The sequence below is a fragment of the Neovison vison genome, chromosome 1 (genome assembly GCF_020171115.1).
Source record: "Neovison vison isolate M4711 chromosome 1, ASM_NN_V1, whole genome shotgun sequence".
Taxonomy (NCBI): domain Eukaryota; kingdom Metazoa; phylum Chordata; class Mammalia; order Carnivora; family Mustelidae; genus Neogale; species Neogale vison.
The window spans coordinates 235,543,584-235,561,123 of NC_058091.1; the positions used below are offsets into that span (position 1 = coordinate 235,543,584).

Here is a 17,540-nt window from a genome sequence, read left to right on the forward strand (position 1 = left end):
TTTTCTCCTCCTAATGAATACAATTCACTGACTTTAACAGAGGTCAGCACAATTGTCAAGTACTGCAGTTTGCTTTAATATAACTCTCCAAAGACTGTCCTGAAGTGGGGGGATGTGACACCAAAAGAAAAAAAAAACACTTTTTCCTCCCAAAAGACAGGTCTACCTGACTAGCCACAAAATTGACTGCTATTCTCCAAGGTTCTCTGCAGGATGGTTTATACTTCAAAGTCAAACAATGTGGAAGATTTCATCATGTAACTTCACTTTTTTTGCTTGTCTTATTGAGTAAGGGACAGGTGAGGCTAGGTAGGGAGAGACAGGTAGGGGGGCTATGTGACTAGGTTCATGCAGAAGGGTACATGGATCACAAAATCCCAGATGTGGAGAAATGTTATAGACAAGATGTTAACCAGAGGGAAGGCAACACTAAGCCCCCAGTGACAATCCATTTGGGACCCTTCTCCCTCTACAGAGCTTCTTTTTCTTCCCTTTATGTTCTCACCTTTGATTAATAAACTTTCACTTCATTTCACTCTTTTGTGTCTGTAAGATTCATTCTTCAGGTCCATGAGACAAGAACCCTGCAACCCTGCAACATTATCAAGTGGGACAAGGGTTAGCGAAGAAGGAAATCCAGTAAATAGGGTCATTGTTTTCACAGATAGAAGCAGAATTTCAATAACATCTACATCTAACAATTCATTTCTAAACAGGTAATATTTTATGCTCATAATCTTCTATTTTGTTTAAATTTGAGAGTAGTGGAATGCCTGGGTGGGTTTAAGCCTCTGCCTTCGGCTCAGGTCATGATCTCAGGGTCCTGGGATCAAGCAGCTCTCTGCTCAGCGGGGAGCCTGCTTCCCCTCCTCTCTCTGCCTGCCTCTCTGCCTGCTTGCGATCTCTCTCCCTCTGTCAAATGAATAAATAAAATCTTTAAAAAATATTTTGAGGGTCACCTGGGTGGCTCAGTGGGTTAAAGCCTCTGCCTTCAGCTCAGGTCATGGTCCCAGAGTCCTGGGATCGAGCCCTGCATCAGGCTTTCTGCTCAGCCTGAGGGGGAAGCCTGCTTCCCCCTCTCTCTCTGCCTGCCTCTTTGCCTACTTGTGATCTCTGTCGAATAGATAAATAAAATCCTAAAAAAAAAATTCGAGAGTAGTATCTCTTTTGATGGGAAGAAATGGAGACATGAGAAGAAACAAGAGACTCAAATTTTCTTTCACCATAAAATCACTAAGTAGATGAAGATTATTGCATATTGCCAATAACTAGAATCTCAGCTTCATAGGTAATACGTCTTAGAGAGCATAACCATATAATTTATCAAATTAGGATATTTTGATAGCAAAAAAGGGACAGTATTAATAATTATTCTGGAGAAAACAGGCATAAAAAGGGACAATGTGGGGGCACCTGGGTGGCTCATTGGTTTAAAGCCTCTGCCTTCGGCTCAGCTCGAACCCCGCATCCCACTCTCTCAGCAGAGCTCTCTGCTGTCTGCCTGCCTCTCCGCCTACTTGTAATCTCTGTCTGTCAAAAAGGGACAATGTGGCTGGCTCCAGCAAATCTGAATACATGGTCATTCTCCCAAGAGTTGTTCAGATGGTACCTACATCAGTAAATTCTAAAATGATTTATAAAAGTTGGTAAATTGAATTATTTGATGAGCTAATTCAGAAATTTCCTGAGGAAATTAGCTGCCCATTCATTTCAAGAGTATACTCATTGGTTCTTCAGTTTGTTATGTCCTTTTCCTATTATTATTTTTGTTTGGAGGGGAGTGTGGAATTTTGTTAATTGGTTGGTTTTATTTGTTTCATTATAGTGTAGAAGTTGAAAAAAACCTTTTAACCAGTGAAATTTTATCATTCCTTTGGAAACTGGTCCCAGAGCAATGGCCTGGTTTCTTTTGTAAAGACCACGGAATTTGGGGGCCAGCATATAATGCAAGGGCTCATGGTATAAATTTTAATACTATAAGCTCGGAAGACAGTTCTGCTCATTGGCTAATACCATGGCATTCAGAGTTAGAATTCCTGCACTTTCAGAAGTGATTTAACACTCCGTGGTTTAACACAGAAGCCAGAACAATCAAAAGGAAAGAATCTACTTATGCCACTCTTTAGTTCATAACCTTCAGTGGTTCTGCTTTGTCTTTCAGAACCAAAACAAGAATCCCACAAGACACTCTGTTCCTGGTCCTTACCTGTAGCCCTAGCCTCAACTCCTATGTGGCTCTCCTCCATGGTCTCTCCAAACATCCGGGCTTCATTGAAATCAGTTATTTTCAAAGTCTGATTTTATCCAAGAGACATTTCTAGTTGTCACAAGGTGGCAGTGGGGATGCGGGGCTGTGCTACTGGCATCTGGTTGGTACAGGTCAGGGATTTTGCTAAACATCTTACAGCTAGTAAGGCAGCATCCTCTGTCTCCTGCCCCGACAGAATCATTTAGATAAAAATGTTAATAGTGCAAAGGTTGAAGAACCCTTATCTACACCTTTTCTGACACCATATTTTCCTTAATCCCAGGCCTTGCACACACTATTCCCACTGCCTGAAATATTCATGCTCTTCCCCTCCTCTCTTTCCTCTTTTCTTTAATAAATTCCTTTTCACCCTTTGATCATCACCTTTTCGCAGTGGCTTTCCGGATTTTCCGCCCTCGATAAATATTACACTCTTTCAAAGAATTACGTAGGACTTGAGAATATTAGTTACAGTTTTACGTATACTTTTATGTGTTTGATAACCCCACCCCCAACGAATCGCAGGTGAGCTGTACCATTTAGTTTGCATTCATCATAGTAGTCCCAACAGCTAGTACAGCGAGGTGAGTTGTCCTTTATCACTGCGTTCAATTATTAAATGAACATTTAACAGCCTCACTTACAAAATGAGAGTAATAGAGTAATCATCTCATTAGGTTGTAAGGAGTAAATACACATAAACTCTGTAACACTGTGTCTAGATCACAATGAATCCAGAGAGACCGACGCTCTGTAGTTTGTGTACAGGAGACAGGCTCTATCCGCTCAGTATCAGCGCTTGCACGACCTCTTCCACGCCTCCCGTCTGCCTCCAGTCTGCAAACGATTTTTCCCTCCTCTAAATAGTTACCAACAATTGCTGCGCCTACGCTTTTCTGCCTCTATCGCGAACCAGGCTACCGGAAGTATCTTCCTTCTTCTCATTGGCCCGCCACTGGACTGAGTTTGTCGATACTGCGCATGCTCCACAGCAGGTTGGCTCCTCCCCGGCTCCGCCCCGTGTTCGCCCTGGAGGGGCACAAATCTGCCAACACGCCTGCGCGAACGGGTGCGCCCCGGAAGCAGTTCTTTGGCCCTGTGACACGTAGCAACGGATCCTGTTCAGGGTCTTAAGTGTTATTGAGGGGTTTTGGGGGGTTGCTGGACCTGCTGACGCCGCTACCGCCGCTTCCCGGTTTGGTGAGTGTCCCGGGCTTGTGGTGCACTGTTCGGCTTCTCTTAAGTCTAGCGCGGCTTGGTTCGGCGGTCTTTTCGCTCAGACCCTCACTCCCTTTCAAGCCCTTGCTTTGACGCGACCCCTGTACCTCAGGCGCGGCCTTCCAGGAGTCTGCCCTTTCCCAGAAGGCCCAGGCCTTATTTTGCAAGGAGACAGTCGCATTGTCAGCGGCAGTCTGCCCTGAGGTGAGGAATCGTCTTTGTTGTTGACATTTTAGACCTCCGTGGAACCAGTTCTCCTACGCCCCTTCCTCTAACCGTGGCATATCAGCTCGGTGAAGTGGAGGTGTTTTCCCGGCTCTTGGAGATCCTGTGCAACTTCCACCTGGATCTGTCCTCCAAATGCCGTTCCCCCAATTACAGAAGAAATAATTTAGTGCCTTTTAAGGCTTTTTGCTTTGTACCGAAACGAATTCAGTAGGACCTTAGGTGTAAACACTTTTTGCCATTTTTTTTCTTTTCCAGATTATTTGCAATGGCAGGGTTTGATAACTTAAATACGGATTTCTACCAGACAAGTTACAGCATCGATGACCAGTCACAGCCGTCCTATGACTATGGAGGAAGTGGAGGACCCTATAGCAAGTAACTTGTCAACTTTAACAATAAGTAGCGCAGACTGAATGAAAGCCTGTATCCTTATTGTTTGGTTCTGCCTAAAACTGAATGTGTCACCATGTCCCTTGTCAGGAATGTGATTTTTCATAATCTTCCTTCCTCTCGAAAGATCTGTGACACTGGTTTGGGTTTGCCCTATTTAGAGTTTGGTATCTTCTGCGGTATCTTCAGGTGTGCCCTGAGTGCAAAAGTAGATTGTTAAAGTACTGTTTCCTAGTAATAGTGTTTCGGCATCATTTAAGGTAGGGATATTAGCTTCAAGTATCTAGAAGATAACCTAAGCGATTTCGTCTACAGAACCAGTTAAAAATTTGAAATCTTTTGATGGCTAGTTTAAGAGTTAAATCAATCCAAATTTCAGACCTATCAATGTTAATTCAAAGGGCTTAGTACACTGTTTAGCAGTGTTAGCTCCCTGTTATGAATCATCAGGTGATTTTTTTTTAAAATAGCAAGTGATAATCATCTTTATTACTGCTCATGTTGAAACCTTATGGGTAGTACACACAAGTTGCCAGTTGCTGACAGTCCCTGCCAGAGGGGAACTCAAAACCTTTCAGCCCTGAACTTTTAAGAACAAAACAAAACAAAACAAAAACCAGATTTTTTAATAGTCCCTGGTAGTAGTGGCAGAAATACATTAGCTGACGCTATCCACCAGTCTCCTCTAGGACATAATATTTTTCGTTTCTTAGGACCTTAAAGATAATCTTATCCGTTATTTCCAATACCAGGATGGCTTAATCTTTTTTAGATGATCCAGGACCCCTTCTGGAATCCTACAAAAATGAGGGACTTCTTTCTGAGATGTAAATGTGCACACGCAGATGCCCACCTAAATATCCATATCACTGCACAGTTGATGTGCCTTCTGATGTTCATCTATGAACCCTGATTTAAAAACCTCATGAAAGTCTCCCAGGATGAGGGCATGGGAAGGTTTTGTTTTGAATCAATCTGAGAGAAACATGTAGTAGTAGAACATGTTTGAATAAATAAATCTGAATGAAAGTGCCTAAGAATTTAAAAAGCAAAGCAAAAATCAAATTCAGTCTTCAGTATGGTCTGTCTTATATAAGTTGCATTTTTTATACCTTTTGACCCCTTGAGTCTGCTTAATTTGATATATTCTAAGCCCTTTTCCCCCCTAAAACCTAACACATTGAACAGTGGGAGTGAGCATGTGAAAAATACTATAAATCAGTTTTTTCCTTCAGTTAAATTTTCTTATATGCCATCAGGGATTTATCTTCTTTGAACAGTTAATTGGGCAGAATTGGAGAAATCTTGTTGCGAAATCTCCATTCATTTATTTACTTAAGAATGTTTTTTGTTTGTTTTAATCTAATCTATGTTTGTTTTAATTTAATCTATGTATGAGAGGAAAGAGAATGGAAGGAAGATTGGCCAGCGTGCAAAGGGCTTTGAAAAACCTGTCTCTGTACGCAGTCCTGTTTTTAACTAAATGATGTAAGACCCTGCAGAACTATTAGATTTAGATCACAGCCTCATAGGTTTATTTATCTCTGCCTTTCTTTTCTCCTGTCCCTGTTTGCATCTCTTTAATGTGTGACTTATCTTTTCATTGCAGATATCATCCTCTCATTTTAGTTTTCCGTAGGAACGTTGTTTAGATATTCTTTTGCTAAATATTCTCCCAATTCCATTGCAGCCAGATCATGTGCCAATAACCATTGCTTCAGTATGATGAGGTTTTTTTGTAGTTGCTCATATACCCATTATTGCCAATTAACAAATATGAATTTATAGATGAAGCCTAGGAAAACAGGAAGCTTAATGTATTGGCAGTAATAATTGGGTTTCATTTGTAAGTATCATTTATATATTCTTATAACAACAATAGCAGCAACAAAAAGTAAAAGGCCCTTTGATCTTAATCTGTTGAGTTTTATGATTATCCTATTGGACAGGTCTCATACTCTATGCTAGATATGCCTATAAAATGCCAACTACATATTTTTAAAGTATTTGAAGCCACTATTTTTTCATCTTTGACTTAACTGATAAGAACCTATATAGAATACAATGTTGACTTAGTCTCTAAAGAGTGTGTCTACCACACTATATTCTAGTTTAAACCCAGCAGGAGCAAGCCACCAATTTTCCTGACCAGATCCTTCCAGAAAATGAAAACAGTAAAATTCCATGGTGTTGTTTTTCTCACCTTGCATCTTAAAGAAGGAATGATGGTACCACTTCTGAAGCTGTCGTTTGCTTGTAGTGGTTCTGTTCCTTACATGACATGAGTCTATATGAACAGTTCTACAGAGTGGACTGCAGACCTCAGAGGATCCTTGAGACCATTCAGGGGGTCTTTAAGGTTAAAACTATTATTATAACAATATTAAGACACTATCTACCTTTTCAGGTGTGTTGACATTTGTACTGATGTTGTAAAAACAATGACTGGCAAAAGTGCTAGTATCTGAATATGAATCAGACAAGGGCATCAGATTGTTCTAGTAATCATTGTATTCCTCATCAACACACACTTTCTGGGGTGTGGAGGGAACCAGTTTATTTGAGGATGCCCTTGATCTGGGGCTGTCAGTCATTAAGTGTTTGCCTTCAACTTGGGTCATGATCCTAGGGTCCTGGGATCGAGCCTGCATTGGGCTCCCTGTTCGGCAGGAAGCTTGTTTCTCCCTCTCCCACTCCCCCTGCTTGTATTCCCTCTCTTGCTGTGCCTCTTTATGTCAAATACATAAATAATTTTTTTAAAAGGATGCCCTTGATGAAGCAGAAAAATTATGCTGCTATTAAATCCTGACCCTTTAGTCAGAGTTTTAAAATATTAAAATATTCTCTGTGTCAAAATGGAAATGTCACAAAGGACCTCTTGTTCATACTGAAGTACACTGATTCTCTCAAGGAAAAGCCCCTGTGCATTTTGAATCATAGGCTGTATCAGCTGCTCTCCATGAAAACCATTTTTATTGGAAAGCACATCCTGATAGACAACCTATGGTTATTTAGACTTGAGTACTGGGCAGATATTTTCTCAAAGATGAAATAATGAGCTTCTTACTCAAGAAAACTGACAGCCTGTGTAGCCAGTGGTTAAGTTCAAATTTTCAGGTAAAAATGATTTGGGAAAACTGTCCATTACTATAAACTTTTCACCTTTCCAGAATTAACCATTTTTCTGATGAAATCATTGGTGACATTAACAAAGGTGATTTTCCTATGTTTATACTTGATAATATATGTTTTTCTATTAAACATGTCAATGTTTGGAAGAGCTGAATCACCCACACTAATATTTTCTAAGCAGTGAATGTTAAAAAATCATACATAAGTAAAGCAAGTATCCATTCATAAGGCAAGACAGATGACTGTATTCTAGTATAAAGTTTATTAGTATTGTTCCATTTTCTATGTTGCAACTTAAGTTTAAAAAACTACCACTTTGAGTAATCTGAAACGGTTGTTAAATAATTTTCCAACTGTTTGTCTGCAACACTAGATTTTCTTCAGCTATTTCAACTAAAATTAAATGCAAAAACAGATAAGAACAGTGTTTTCTTTTTTTTTCTTTTAAAGGTTTTATTTATTTATTTGACAGGCAGAGATTACAAGTAGGCAGAAAGGCAGGCAGATAGAGAGAGAGGTGGAAGCAGGCTCCCTGCTGAGCAGAGAGCTCATGTGGGGCTTGATCCCAGGACCCTGGGATCATGACCTGAGCCGAGAGCAGAGGGTTTAACCCACTGAGACACCCAGGCGCCCCAAGAACAGTATTTTTTATTAAACCAGATGTTAATGAGATTGTCAAAAATACAATGCAGTGCCACTTTTCTCAGTAATTTTTATAGTACTTTTTCATAAAAATTTATGCTGATATGTAACTGGTTTATTATTACTTAGAATTAATATTTTAAACATTTCTGTTTTAATTTCTAATGTGATAAATAATGACAGATACATCCACATAAATAAAAAAAAATCTTTGGGTTTCCCAATAATAAATTTTAAGTGTATAAGGAGATTCTAAGAGCAGAGAGTTTGAGAACCACTCATTCTTTTTGGTTTTCCTGTTGTACACACATTCATATCCTGCCTGTCTGTCTCTTTTTTTGAGGGAGAGATAATAAGATACAGTCTGTTTATGCAGATTGTAGAAGGCTCCTATATGGAGCCTTTCTAGCTGGTTCATAAACTCAGGGTAGATTATGATATATTCTAACAGATCATCCAAACAGCATATTATACTAAATAAAAAAATATTGATTCTTGTCCTAGTTCATTTCAGCCATCTAGTCCTGTTGCTTGTGTGTGTGTGTGTGTCTATGTGTAAATAATTGGAAGTCAACATATTTGCATATAAAAATGATAGGGGAAGCGTATATATGGAAAAAAGATACTATAGTTCTGTCCATAAGGTAGGATTTGGGGGTGATTTTTATTATAATTGGTAAGAGTTAGCCACTGGAATCAAAGTCTAGCTTTGCATCCTGGCCCACACAGGGAAATCATTTTCACCCAGATAGCAGTTTCTACATCTTTAGGATGGGAAAGGATGATAAAATAAACCTCCTAAAGTTGTAGTGAGGTAATAGGATATAATTCATATTAAACACTTGAAACAGTAATGTTCAAATAGGTTATATGTATTTTTGGAAATTTTTAGTAGTTAATATGTAACTATATGTTATATATAACATTTTAGAATGAATTAATTTTAATAAGTAGTAAATATACAACATTTTTAAAGGTGCAGAAGTTTTTAATATGAAAATTAAGTCTTCCACTTCCCCTTGCTTCCAGGTCCTTTTACCTATATAATTATATGTGTTATACTATATTACATTATACCTAAACCTATGTAATTGTATGTATTGTACTTAATGTTTGTATATGTATATAAAATACATGTATACAAATATATACATACAGATATATTCTAAAAAGTGCCATCACAGTCGTACATACAGTGAATACTGTTCTGAACATTGGGTGTTTTTCAATTCTGCCCACTGAATATTTTTTGATTATCATTCCTTATTAGTACCCATAAAAGTACCTCATTCCTTATAACAGTAGTAATCTATGCCCCTATTACAATATATTTACTAGTAACTGTATTGTTTTTTATCTTTTGCTATTAAAACAGTGTTTCATCAAAGTCTATATTACTATATAGCCAGAAAAATAAATAGCATTTTTTTAAGCTTGGATTGGATTAGCGTGATAATTAAATCTTCAGAGTCCCATTGGGCTCTCCAGAGGGCTGTGTGTAGTTGAAATTTTCCTATTACTTAGATTTGCTTTTAATCAAGATGTTCAGTTAATTTAAAAATTAGATTTAATTTTAAAATTTCAACATTCATGGCAGTCATTAGATTTTATATTTGTCAATAGGGAGCTATAAAATTTTTAAGTGTGATTAAACTAAAGGATCTTTAAGGCTTCTCATTTCTTTTCAAAAATATCTTTTAAAATAATTACTTTACTTCTGTATTTGTTACTGTGTAATGAGATTAGCCCATTGATAGGTAAGCCATATTTTTTCCCAGAACATGATAAAACATTTTGTGGGTTTTTTTTTTTAAGAGTTTATTTATTTCTTTGACAGAGATCACAAGTAGGCAGAGAGGCAGGCAGAGAGAGAGAGAGAGAGCAGGGAAGCAGGCTCCCTGCTGAGCAGGGAGCCCAGTGCAGGGCTCTATCCCAGGACCTTGAGATCATGACCTGAGAGGAAGGCAGAGGCTTAACCCACTGAGCCACCCAGGCGCTCTGATAAAGCATGTTTTTAAAGATACTGCTTCAGCATCCTTCTTTTCCCTATTGTTTTCATCATTAAAATAGCCTTGGTAAAGCTTCTTTTTCTACAATGCAGGATTTACTATAGTACATATCAAATGAGACAGTAGTTGTACACCTACTTTGAAAACTTAAAAGTGCTATTCAAATACAAGGTGTACAATGCAATAATGTTTTGTTATATTTAGAAAGCTTTCACAGAAAGAGGCTTGAATTTTTTCCCTATGTATTCGAAAGTGGTCATGGTTCGTAAAGAGATTTACCCACTTGCGAAAAATAACATCCTACAAAGAGTCAGGAAGAATTATTACATTCGATGGAGATCGAAACTACAGTGGAAAATTACATAGCATGTAGTACAGTCTGTCATGTTATGTTTTCATTTGTAGTCTTAGGCATCAATTGTATTTCACAGTTATCTTCATATTACATATACTTACTGAAGGGGGAGAAATAGATAAAATTCTTAAGTTTTCATTTGTTGACCACCTAATGTTTAAAAGTTTCATAGTTTGTAAAATGCTTAAGCACTGTGTAAGTGTTGGTGTCATTAGAAAGATTATCTAAAAAAACACAGCTTAACATTGTAGATAATCAGATCATCTTAGTTATCATTTCAGCACCATTTATGAAAACTGGCAAAGTAGCTATTCTAGGGAATTGTATGACTATGACTCTGTAGCTCTCAGAGATACCACTGTTGACATAATTCTGAGAAATGTAACTTTGATTTACAGACAGTATGCTAGCTATGACTACTCGCAGCAAGGCCGATTTGTCCCTCCAGACATGATGCAGCCACAACAGCCATACACTGGGCAGATTTTTCAGCCTACTCAGGCATATACTCCCGCGACACCTCAGCCATTCTATGGAAACAACTTTGAGGATGAGCCACCTTTATTAGAAGGTAGGATTGGTTGCAACAGTTCATAGTATTTTGTAGTGTCCATCTGGTCAGTGAAAATAGATCTTAGTTTGGAGAACTTGTCCTTTCCTTTAAAAGAATGATGGTACAGAAAAAAAATAGATATGAAACCATATTGAGCTACAGAAAAAAACAGATAGGAAACCACACTGAGCCATAGGGGACCAGAGTTTTTAATAGATCTCTATAAAGTGATAATTATGTTAGTATTTGAGCATTGACTTTGACTTCACATTAATGATTAAATTCTGTCAGTGGAAGAAATGAAAGGAAAAACATGGTAGTGATTATTTTACATGGAAGAAGCTGGCAAAACCAGTAATATCACTGAAAAGAATAGCATTTTTCAAACTATTCTAAAACCCATAAAACAGTAGTTCTATACATTTTGAGGGGGGTTGGATACCCTTTCAAAGTCTAATGAGAGTTATGAATACTCTTCTCAGAAGAAATGCACAATTGTGCATAGAAACGTAGTTGCATATACAATTTCATAGCATCTCCAGGTATGTAGAGAACTCCTTACTGTTAATGCTGTCCATATATTCTTTGTTATGCAGTCATAGCTGAGAATGTCTTGTTTTTTTCATATCCATACACTTTTCCAGTACCAAACCAGAAATAGGATATTTGTGGAGTAAACCCCATAGTGAGTGAAGACTGGTATTGAAGAATTATCAAAATGTCTCATATTGCTAGATTCTCTTTTGATAATGAGTGCTTCATTTTTTCTCCTGTTGCCTCATGGATTCAGGTAAACTAAAGGTGTGTCACAAATCCTAATGGACTGTCTTACTTTCTTTTCCTTTAGAATTAGGTATCAATTTTGACCACATCTGGCAAAAAACACTAACAGTGTTACATCCATTAAAAGTAGCAGACGGTAGCATCATGAATGAGACTGATTTGGCAGGACCGATGGTTTTTTGCCTTGCTTTTGGAGCCACATTGTTACTGGTAAGATTTCAGTTTGAACTCTAAGTGTGAGATTAGAAAACAGTCTTTCACTGTCCCACCAGGAGCCATTTTTGAGACTCCGTTTATATATCAGATCTTGTATGTATTTTGAGTGGTATTAGGTTGTTGGAATATTATGTACCCATTCATCATTTCTCCACTGATAATAAATGTCATATAATTAGGAATAATTTTTTGTTTGAATAAAAGGTCTAATTATTAGGGGAAAGAAACAATAACGTGTGGCTTTAGTCCATCATCAAAATTCCTTATTTTTAGAAATTGACATTTTTTAGCCTGTTCCTCTTTTACTTCTGTATTTTAATGATAGCTTTTTTTTAATGATAGCTTATTTTTTAAAATCTTTGGACTTTGTGCAGTGTTCTGTTATTATAGTGGTTTTGGTTACTTTCCTATATATTAACTTCTAATGAATCGGAACATTAAAGGACAAGATGTTTTACTGCATATCTCCTACCTCCGAATGTTAAAGTATATTGGAAATGAATAGTTGTAAAGATAGTTTGCTAATATATGTTGTATTTTATCTTACGTCTCTAAATTAGAAAAGATAAATGATGTAATGGATAGAAGATGGGATTTTTTTTTTTATTAAAGATTCTATTTATTTATTTGACAGAGAGAGAACACAAGTAGGCAAGAGGCAGGCAGAGAGAGAGGGGAAGCAGGCTCCCCACTGAGCAGAGAGCCTGATGCAGGGCTCAGTCCCACTGAACGCAGAGGCTTAACCCACTGAGCCACCCAGGTGCCCCAGAAGATGGGATTTTTAGTCAGGAAATCTGGGCATTAGTTAAGTGCTCCTGCTCTGTCCTGGAGCAAGCTGTTTTCGTCTTTTGGCTTCCTCTTATAATTTTGTGATTCCCACCTCACAAGATTGTTTACAGATTAACCAAAACAGGTTAAATGGGAACACTGAAAAATTTTAAAGTGCTGTATGAGGTTTTATTGTTACTACTTTAGTGAATTCGTTGGTGAACTCAGCTGAACCTTTTGAAACTTCTACACTCTTACATATTTATAAATACTGAGTCTAACAAAAATGGCTAGAATTTTTTCATGTAACATAGTTTTTAGAGGCATTCTCATAATTGAGTTTTGTATGTCCAGAATCTAACAAACCAGGAAGTTGTTGAAATCTTCTCTGTGGACTGATTTTCATCACAGTATGACCTGAATACAATGTTTGTTCATAAATCTTGACTGAGAGTACTATGACAGCAATTTACCTAACTTATATACTGTCTTAAGTCTTTTCAGTCATATCTTTAACAAGAGCATAATTAAGTTTTCTTTTGATTTTTTGTTGTTGTTGTTTGCTTATTTGTCAAAAGACTTTATAAATCCACCAGCAATTTGGAAAAATAATGAAAGAAAAATGTATCTTCAATTATGTTTCTCTTGCATGTTAATCAATTTTCTCCTCCCCTCCCCATAGAACCACTGTGTCCTGCTAATCCTGCCTTCCTTTCACTTAGCTCCTTTAACAGCCATATAAATGAATGGTGAAATTGTTTCTGCTGTTACAAAGATTGCGACTACATCCTCCAATGAGAACAAATTGCTTTGGGGCAATTTTGTTCGTATTAGGTGCTTTCAAGTGATGTTAGATATTGTCCAAACATTCTGCAGGGGTTTCTATCTTGTCTCTGTAGTTTATTTGCTTAAAATGAGCTAAATTTCTTTTTAGAAATCTACTAATTAAAGGTGATTGTACCATGATTTTGTATCTTTATTTGCTGAATTGCTTGAATACTAACTGGAAAAAGAAAAACCAAATATCTGTGTATTGGGAAATAGATACTTAAAATTTCTTGAGAAAGATATAAAAGCCAATCTGTGTTTTACTATTCTGCATAAAGAATTGTTGCCTCTACAGATTTTGATGCTCACAAATTGAGTATTTTCTTACATATACCATTTTAGGTGAAATAAGACCAAAAAGAATTTCCTTTCTTCCTTTTAACGTATAATCTCTTCTTTACCCACAGGCTGGCAAAATCCAATTTGGCTATGTATATGGGATCAGTGCAATTGGATGCCTAGGAATGTTTTGTTTACTAAACTTAATGAGTATGACAGGTGTTTCATTTGGGTGTGTGGCAAGTGTCCTTGGATATTGTCTTCTTCCCATGATCCTACTTTCCAGCTTTGCGGTGATATTTTCTTTGCAGTAAGTACTGAATTTTTATTTTGGGGATTGATTGACCAATTATCTGTAATAGGATTAATCTCACATAACTGAGATATCTCACATATCTCAGTTTAACATAAATCACTGATTTAGCAAACATGAGATATAGGGCCTGTTGTGAATGAGGACTGTACTACATGCTTTTCAGTGGTGAGCAGTGGAACTGAGAATAAATTTTTAAATCTTTTATACGATCTCTGCTTTTATTTGTAATAAAGAATTTGACTTTTGTGTTTATTTACCAGTGTCAGTAAACAAACTGAACAGTGGTGATTATTAGCTAAAATATTACATGAAAAGATCAAGTTGTTAAAATGTTACTTACCATCTTTGATATTTTTTAGACTATATCTCATTTCTTAAAGATGTTGGGCATATGCTAAGTGAGTGAATAATAAACACATACTCTGTGTTTGGCAGCTTTTAACTGGAAATGAAACATTCTTTTTATGGGAAGAGGCTGTTGATACTAGCCTGCCATGTTCTCAGATGTGCTTGTAAGCAGTTTAAGTATTAATTGTTAAATAATGTTTTAGGTAAGGTTAAAAAGAAAGCTGTAAATTCCTATTGATTAAATTCTTTTCTCATGGCCAGTATGCAGATTATCTCTCAATTGTTCCGACTCCTCCTTGTGGCTACTGCCAGGCACAACCAACCGTGCACTGTTTTTGCGCTTAAAAGTTAAAAGGAGAGGTTGAGGGGAAGAACAGGTATCAGCTGTCTGATGCTAGAGATCTGACAAGATGATGGCTTCACAGTATTCTTGCTTTGTGTAAAAATGCTTTAGATTTTCAGAGTAGAAACTGTTTCACTCTTTTCATTTGTGGAGATTGGCACATATATATTTGAATTTTACAGAAGAGATTTTCTACCAAAGCAGTATTTTCTAATCAGGGCAATTTTGCTCTTAGGGTACATTAGGCAGTGTCTGGAGATAATTTTGGCTTCCGTAACTGTGGGGCATACAGAGTACTACTGGTACCTCATGGCCGAAGGCCAGGGATTCTGCTAAACAGCCTAACGGTGAACAGCCCTTCCCAACAAACGTGCATCCATCCAGGTGTCAGTAATGCCAAAGTTGAGAAATCTAGCTCTTATGCTAGCTAACAGGAGCAAAATGTAATTATAAATGAGCTTTTTCTCACCTTATTGAATGTGGATGTGAATGATTGAGCATTATTAAATTCACTGTGAGGTACATTATTTTAACATTTGAAAAAAAATCTCGATCATTTCTGCAAATTTGTGCAATGTGGATTTAAAATGTCTTTTTTTTTTTTTTTTTTTTTTTTAAGAATTGGTTATTGTTGTATTCTTACGTAACTAATCTCATCTACTGCCTTTTTCCCTCCTCCCCCTGTTTCTCCTTGTCGGTTACAGAGGAATGGTTGGAATCATTCTCACTGCTGGAATTATTGGATGGTGTAGTTTTTCTGCATCCAAAATTTTTATTTCTGCATTAGCCATGGAAGGACAGCAACTTCTAGTAGCATATCCTTGTGCTTTGTTATATGGAGTCTTTGCCCTGATTTCTGTTTTTTGAACTGAATTTATCTGGCATGTGGACATCATTGGGCCAAAAAGGACTTGAACTCTTAAATTGGACCAGCGAACTGCTACAGTGCAACTATCATGCAGACCTAACATTGGACTGTTGGAGCAATGGAAGTAAATATGTATCTTTCGTTCGTTTTTATAGAACTTTTGAATACTATGTTGGATTTATCTGCAGTATGACTAGCTTTAAGTATTTGTGCTTATACAGATAAGATTAAGAAGTGCTATTTCCTGTTCCTGCAACCTTTGAAAAACAAATTTTTTTCCTTGCAAATTATATTAAGATGTTTTTAATAGATTTTTATCAACTGTGGGGAACTAACCACATAATAATCTTTCTTAGAAACAACCCAGTCATAGTTAAGAAGACACGAGATGTATTGCAGAAATATTTTTCCAAGGGATTAGGAAAGAAAAATTGCCTATATACTCAAGTTAGTTGCACTTGGAGCAAAAAAGTGATCCCAAAGTAGAATTTTGTAAGTTTGCACTTCCAAAATTTGACATTCCTTTAGATTATCTCATGGAGTTTTTGCTAAAATTCAAAGAGACAAGAAGTTCATAGTCTACTTTATTGTAGACAGGAAATGTGAACACCTGTTAAGGTAAGCATTAACTAAATTGTAGTGACCCAGACTGGCTACATTTATGTCCATTGTTGGATCTTCATATTTCCTAGAAAATCACTAACCTTTTTTGAAAAAAATATTTAAAATGTCACAATTTCAGTACTGCAGTTACCAATGTAAAATGCATTTGATGCTTAGTAATTAAAAATTTCCCAATTTTAACTGCTGTTGAGTTGATTTTTACTGTTTTTGTTATCGCATTTTCTTTAACTAGTTTTAACTTGTATTCCTGGTTTAGCCTGAGTGTTCAGAACAGAAATTTTTTAGTATAAAATTAGAAAAAAAAAAGATTAAGTGAAAGGCAATTTGAGTTACAATATTATTTCCTTGTATTAAATTTGTTTGGCTAATGTCATGCTCTCTTGTCAGAGAATCTGTGGGAAAATGCTGTATCTTGTATTTTGATCATTGGGTTTTTCTGAAAACACTGCCTCTGATTTTGGACAAGCTCAGTTACACTTATGAGAAAGGTGCCCTGTGGGGAGGCAAATGTTGCCCTCTTTGGGGGGGGGAGGGGAGACTTTTAGACTAATTAAAAAAACAAACTGATGTTTATTGTTGGTTTTAAAAGGTAGTGTTCAATCAAAAAAGAAGGTTATGTTAATAAAACACATTTGTTATAAGATCATGATTTTTAATCTCTGGAATCATATAAATTCGTTTTTCTTCATTAATACTTAATCTAGGAATAATCTCAGTAATAATTCGTTTCTGGCTGGGTTTTCAAACTTACCAAAATGTTTTAGAATATTTCTTACTGTAATCCATGGATAGTATCTTTTTTGCCTCTTTCAGTTCAGTTTTATAAATGCTGCTCTTGTTAAGGCAGATATAATGAGTGTCTTCTGTTAATATCCAATTTTTCCTAATGAACAGGGTAGATGATGCTTTGGGAATTAAATTTTCTCACTGTTGAATAATCTCAGACCATTAATCTTCAGTCAGATTCCCCAAATTGTTTTCTTATTTTTTGCTTTTCCTACCCCCAAAATGATAATTTCTAATTTAAATCAATGTTGAGAGATTTTTGTTGTTATTTGTCTTAGTTAACTCCAAAGTGATTAGGTACAAAACCATCTTATATAGACAGTTACTCTATCAAAAACAGCTATATAGTAGAGTTGCATTTAATGCAAGAGGTTAGTTTTAGAGTTGCTTGATATCTGAAGAGTCATGTATAGCCAAAGTCTCCCTTCTTAAAGTTTTCTTATGGGCCCCTGGGTGGCTCAGTGGGTTAAGCCTCTGCCTTCAGTTCAGGTCGAGATCTCAGGGTCTTGGGATTGAGCTCCACATCAGGCTCTCTGCTCAGCAGGGAACCTGCTCCCCCAACCCCGCGCTCCTGGCCTCTGCCTGCTGCTCTGCCTACTTGTGATC

The 17,540-nt window shown here is 36.8% G+C and overlaps 1 protein-coding gene across 1 annotated transcript; it reads left to right on the forward strand.

The window, feature by feature from the left end:
• The first annotated feature begins 3,313 nt into the window (after positions 1 to 3,313).
• YIPF5 (Yip1 domain family member 5) lies at positions 3,314 to 16,791 on the forward strand. Its single transcript, XM_044225259.1, has 6 exons — positions 3,314 to 3,448; positions 3,950 to 4,069; positions 10,621 to 10,793; positions 11,623 to 11,768; positions 13,778 to 13,959; positions 15,361 to 16,791. Exons 2-6 carry the CDS (start codon positions 3,960 to 3,962, stop codon positions 15,521 to 15,523), a joined length of 774 nt encoding a protein of 257 aa, XP_044081194.1. The 5' UTR covers positions 3,314 to 3,448; positions 3,950 to 3,959; the 3' UTR covers positions 15,524 to 16,791.
• The last annotated feature ends 749 nt before the right edge of the window (positions 16,792 to 17,540 follow it).

Coding starts and splice junctions, on each gene's coding strand:
- YIPF5 (XM_044225259.1), top strand. CDS start 3,960: ATGGCAGGGTTTGATAACTTAAATACGGATTTCTACCAGACAAGTTAC. Junction 4,070..10,620: donor AGTGGAGGACCCTATAGCAA/GTAACTTGTCAA, acceptor TTTGATTTACAG/ACAGTATGCTAGCTATGACT. Junction 13,960..15,360: donor GCGGTGATATTTTCTTTGCA/GTAAGTACTGAA, acceptor TGTCGGTTACAG/AGGAATGGTTGGAATCATTC.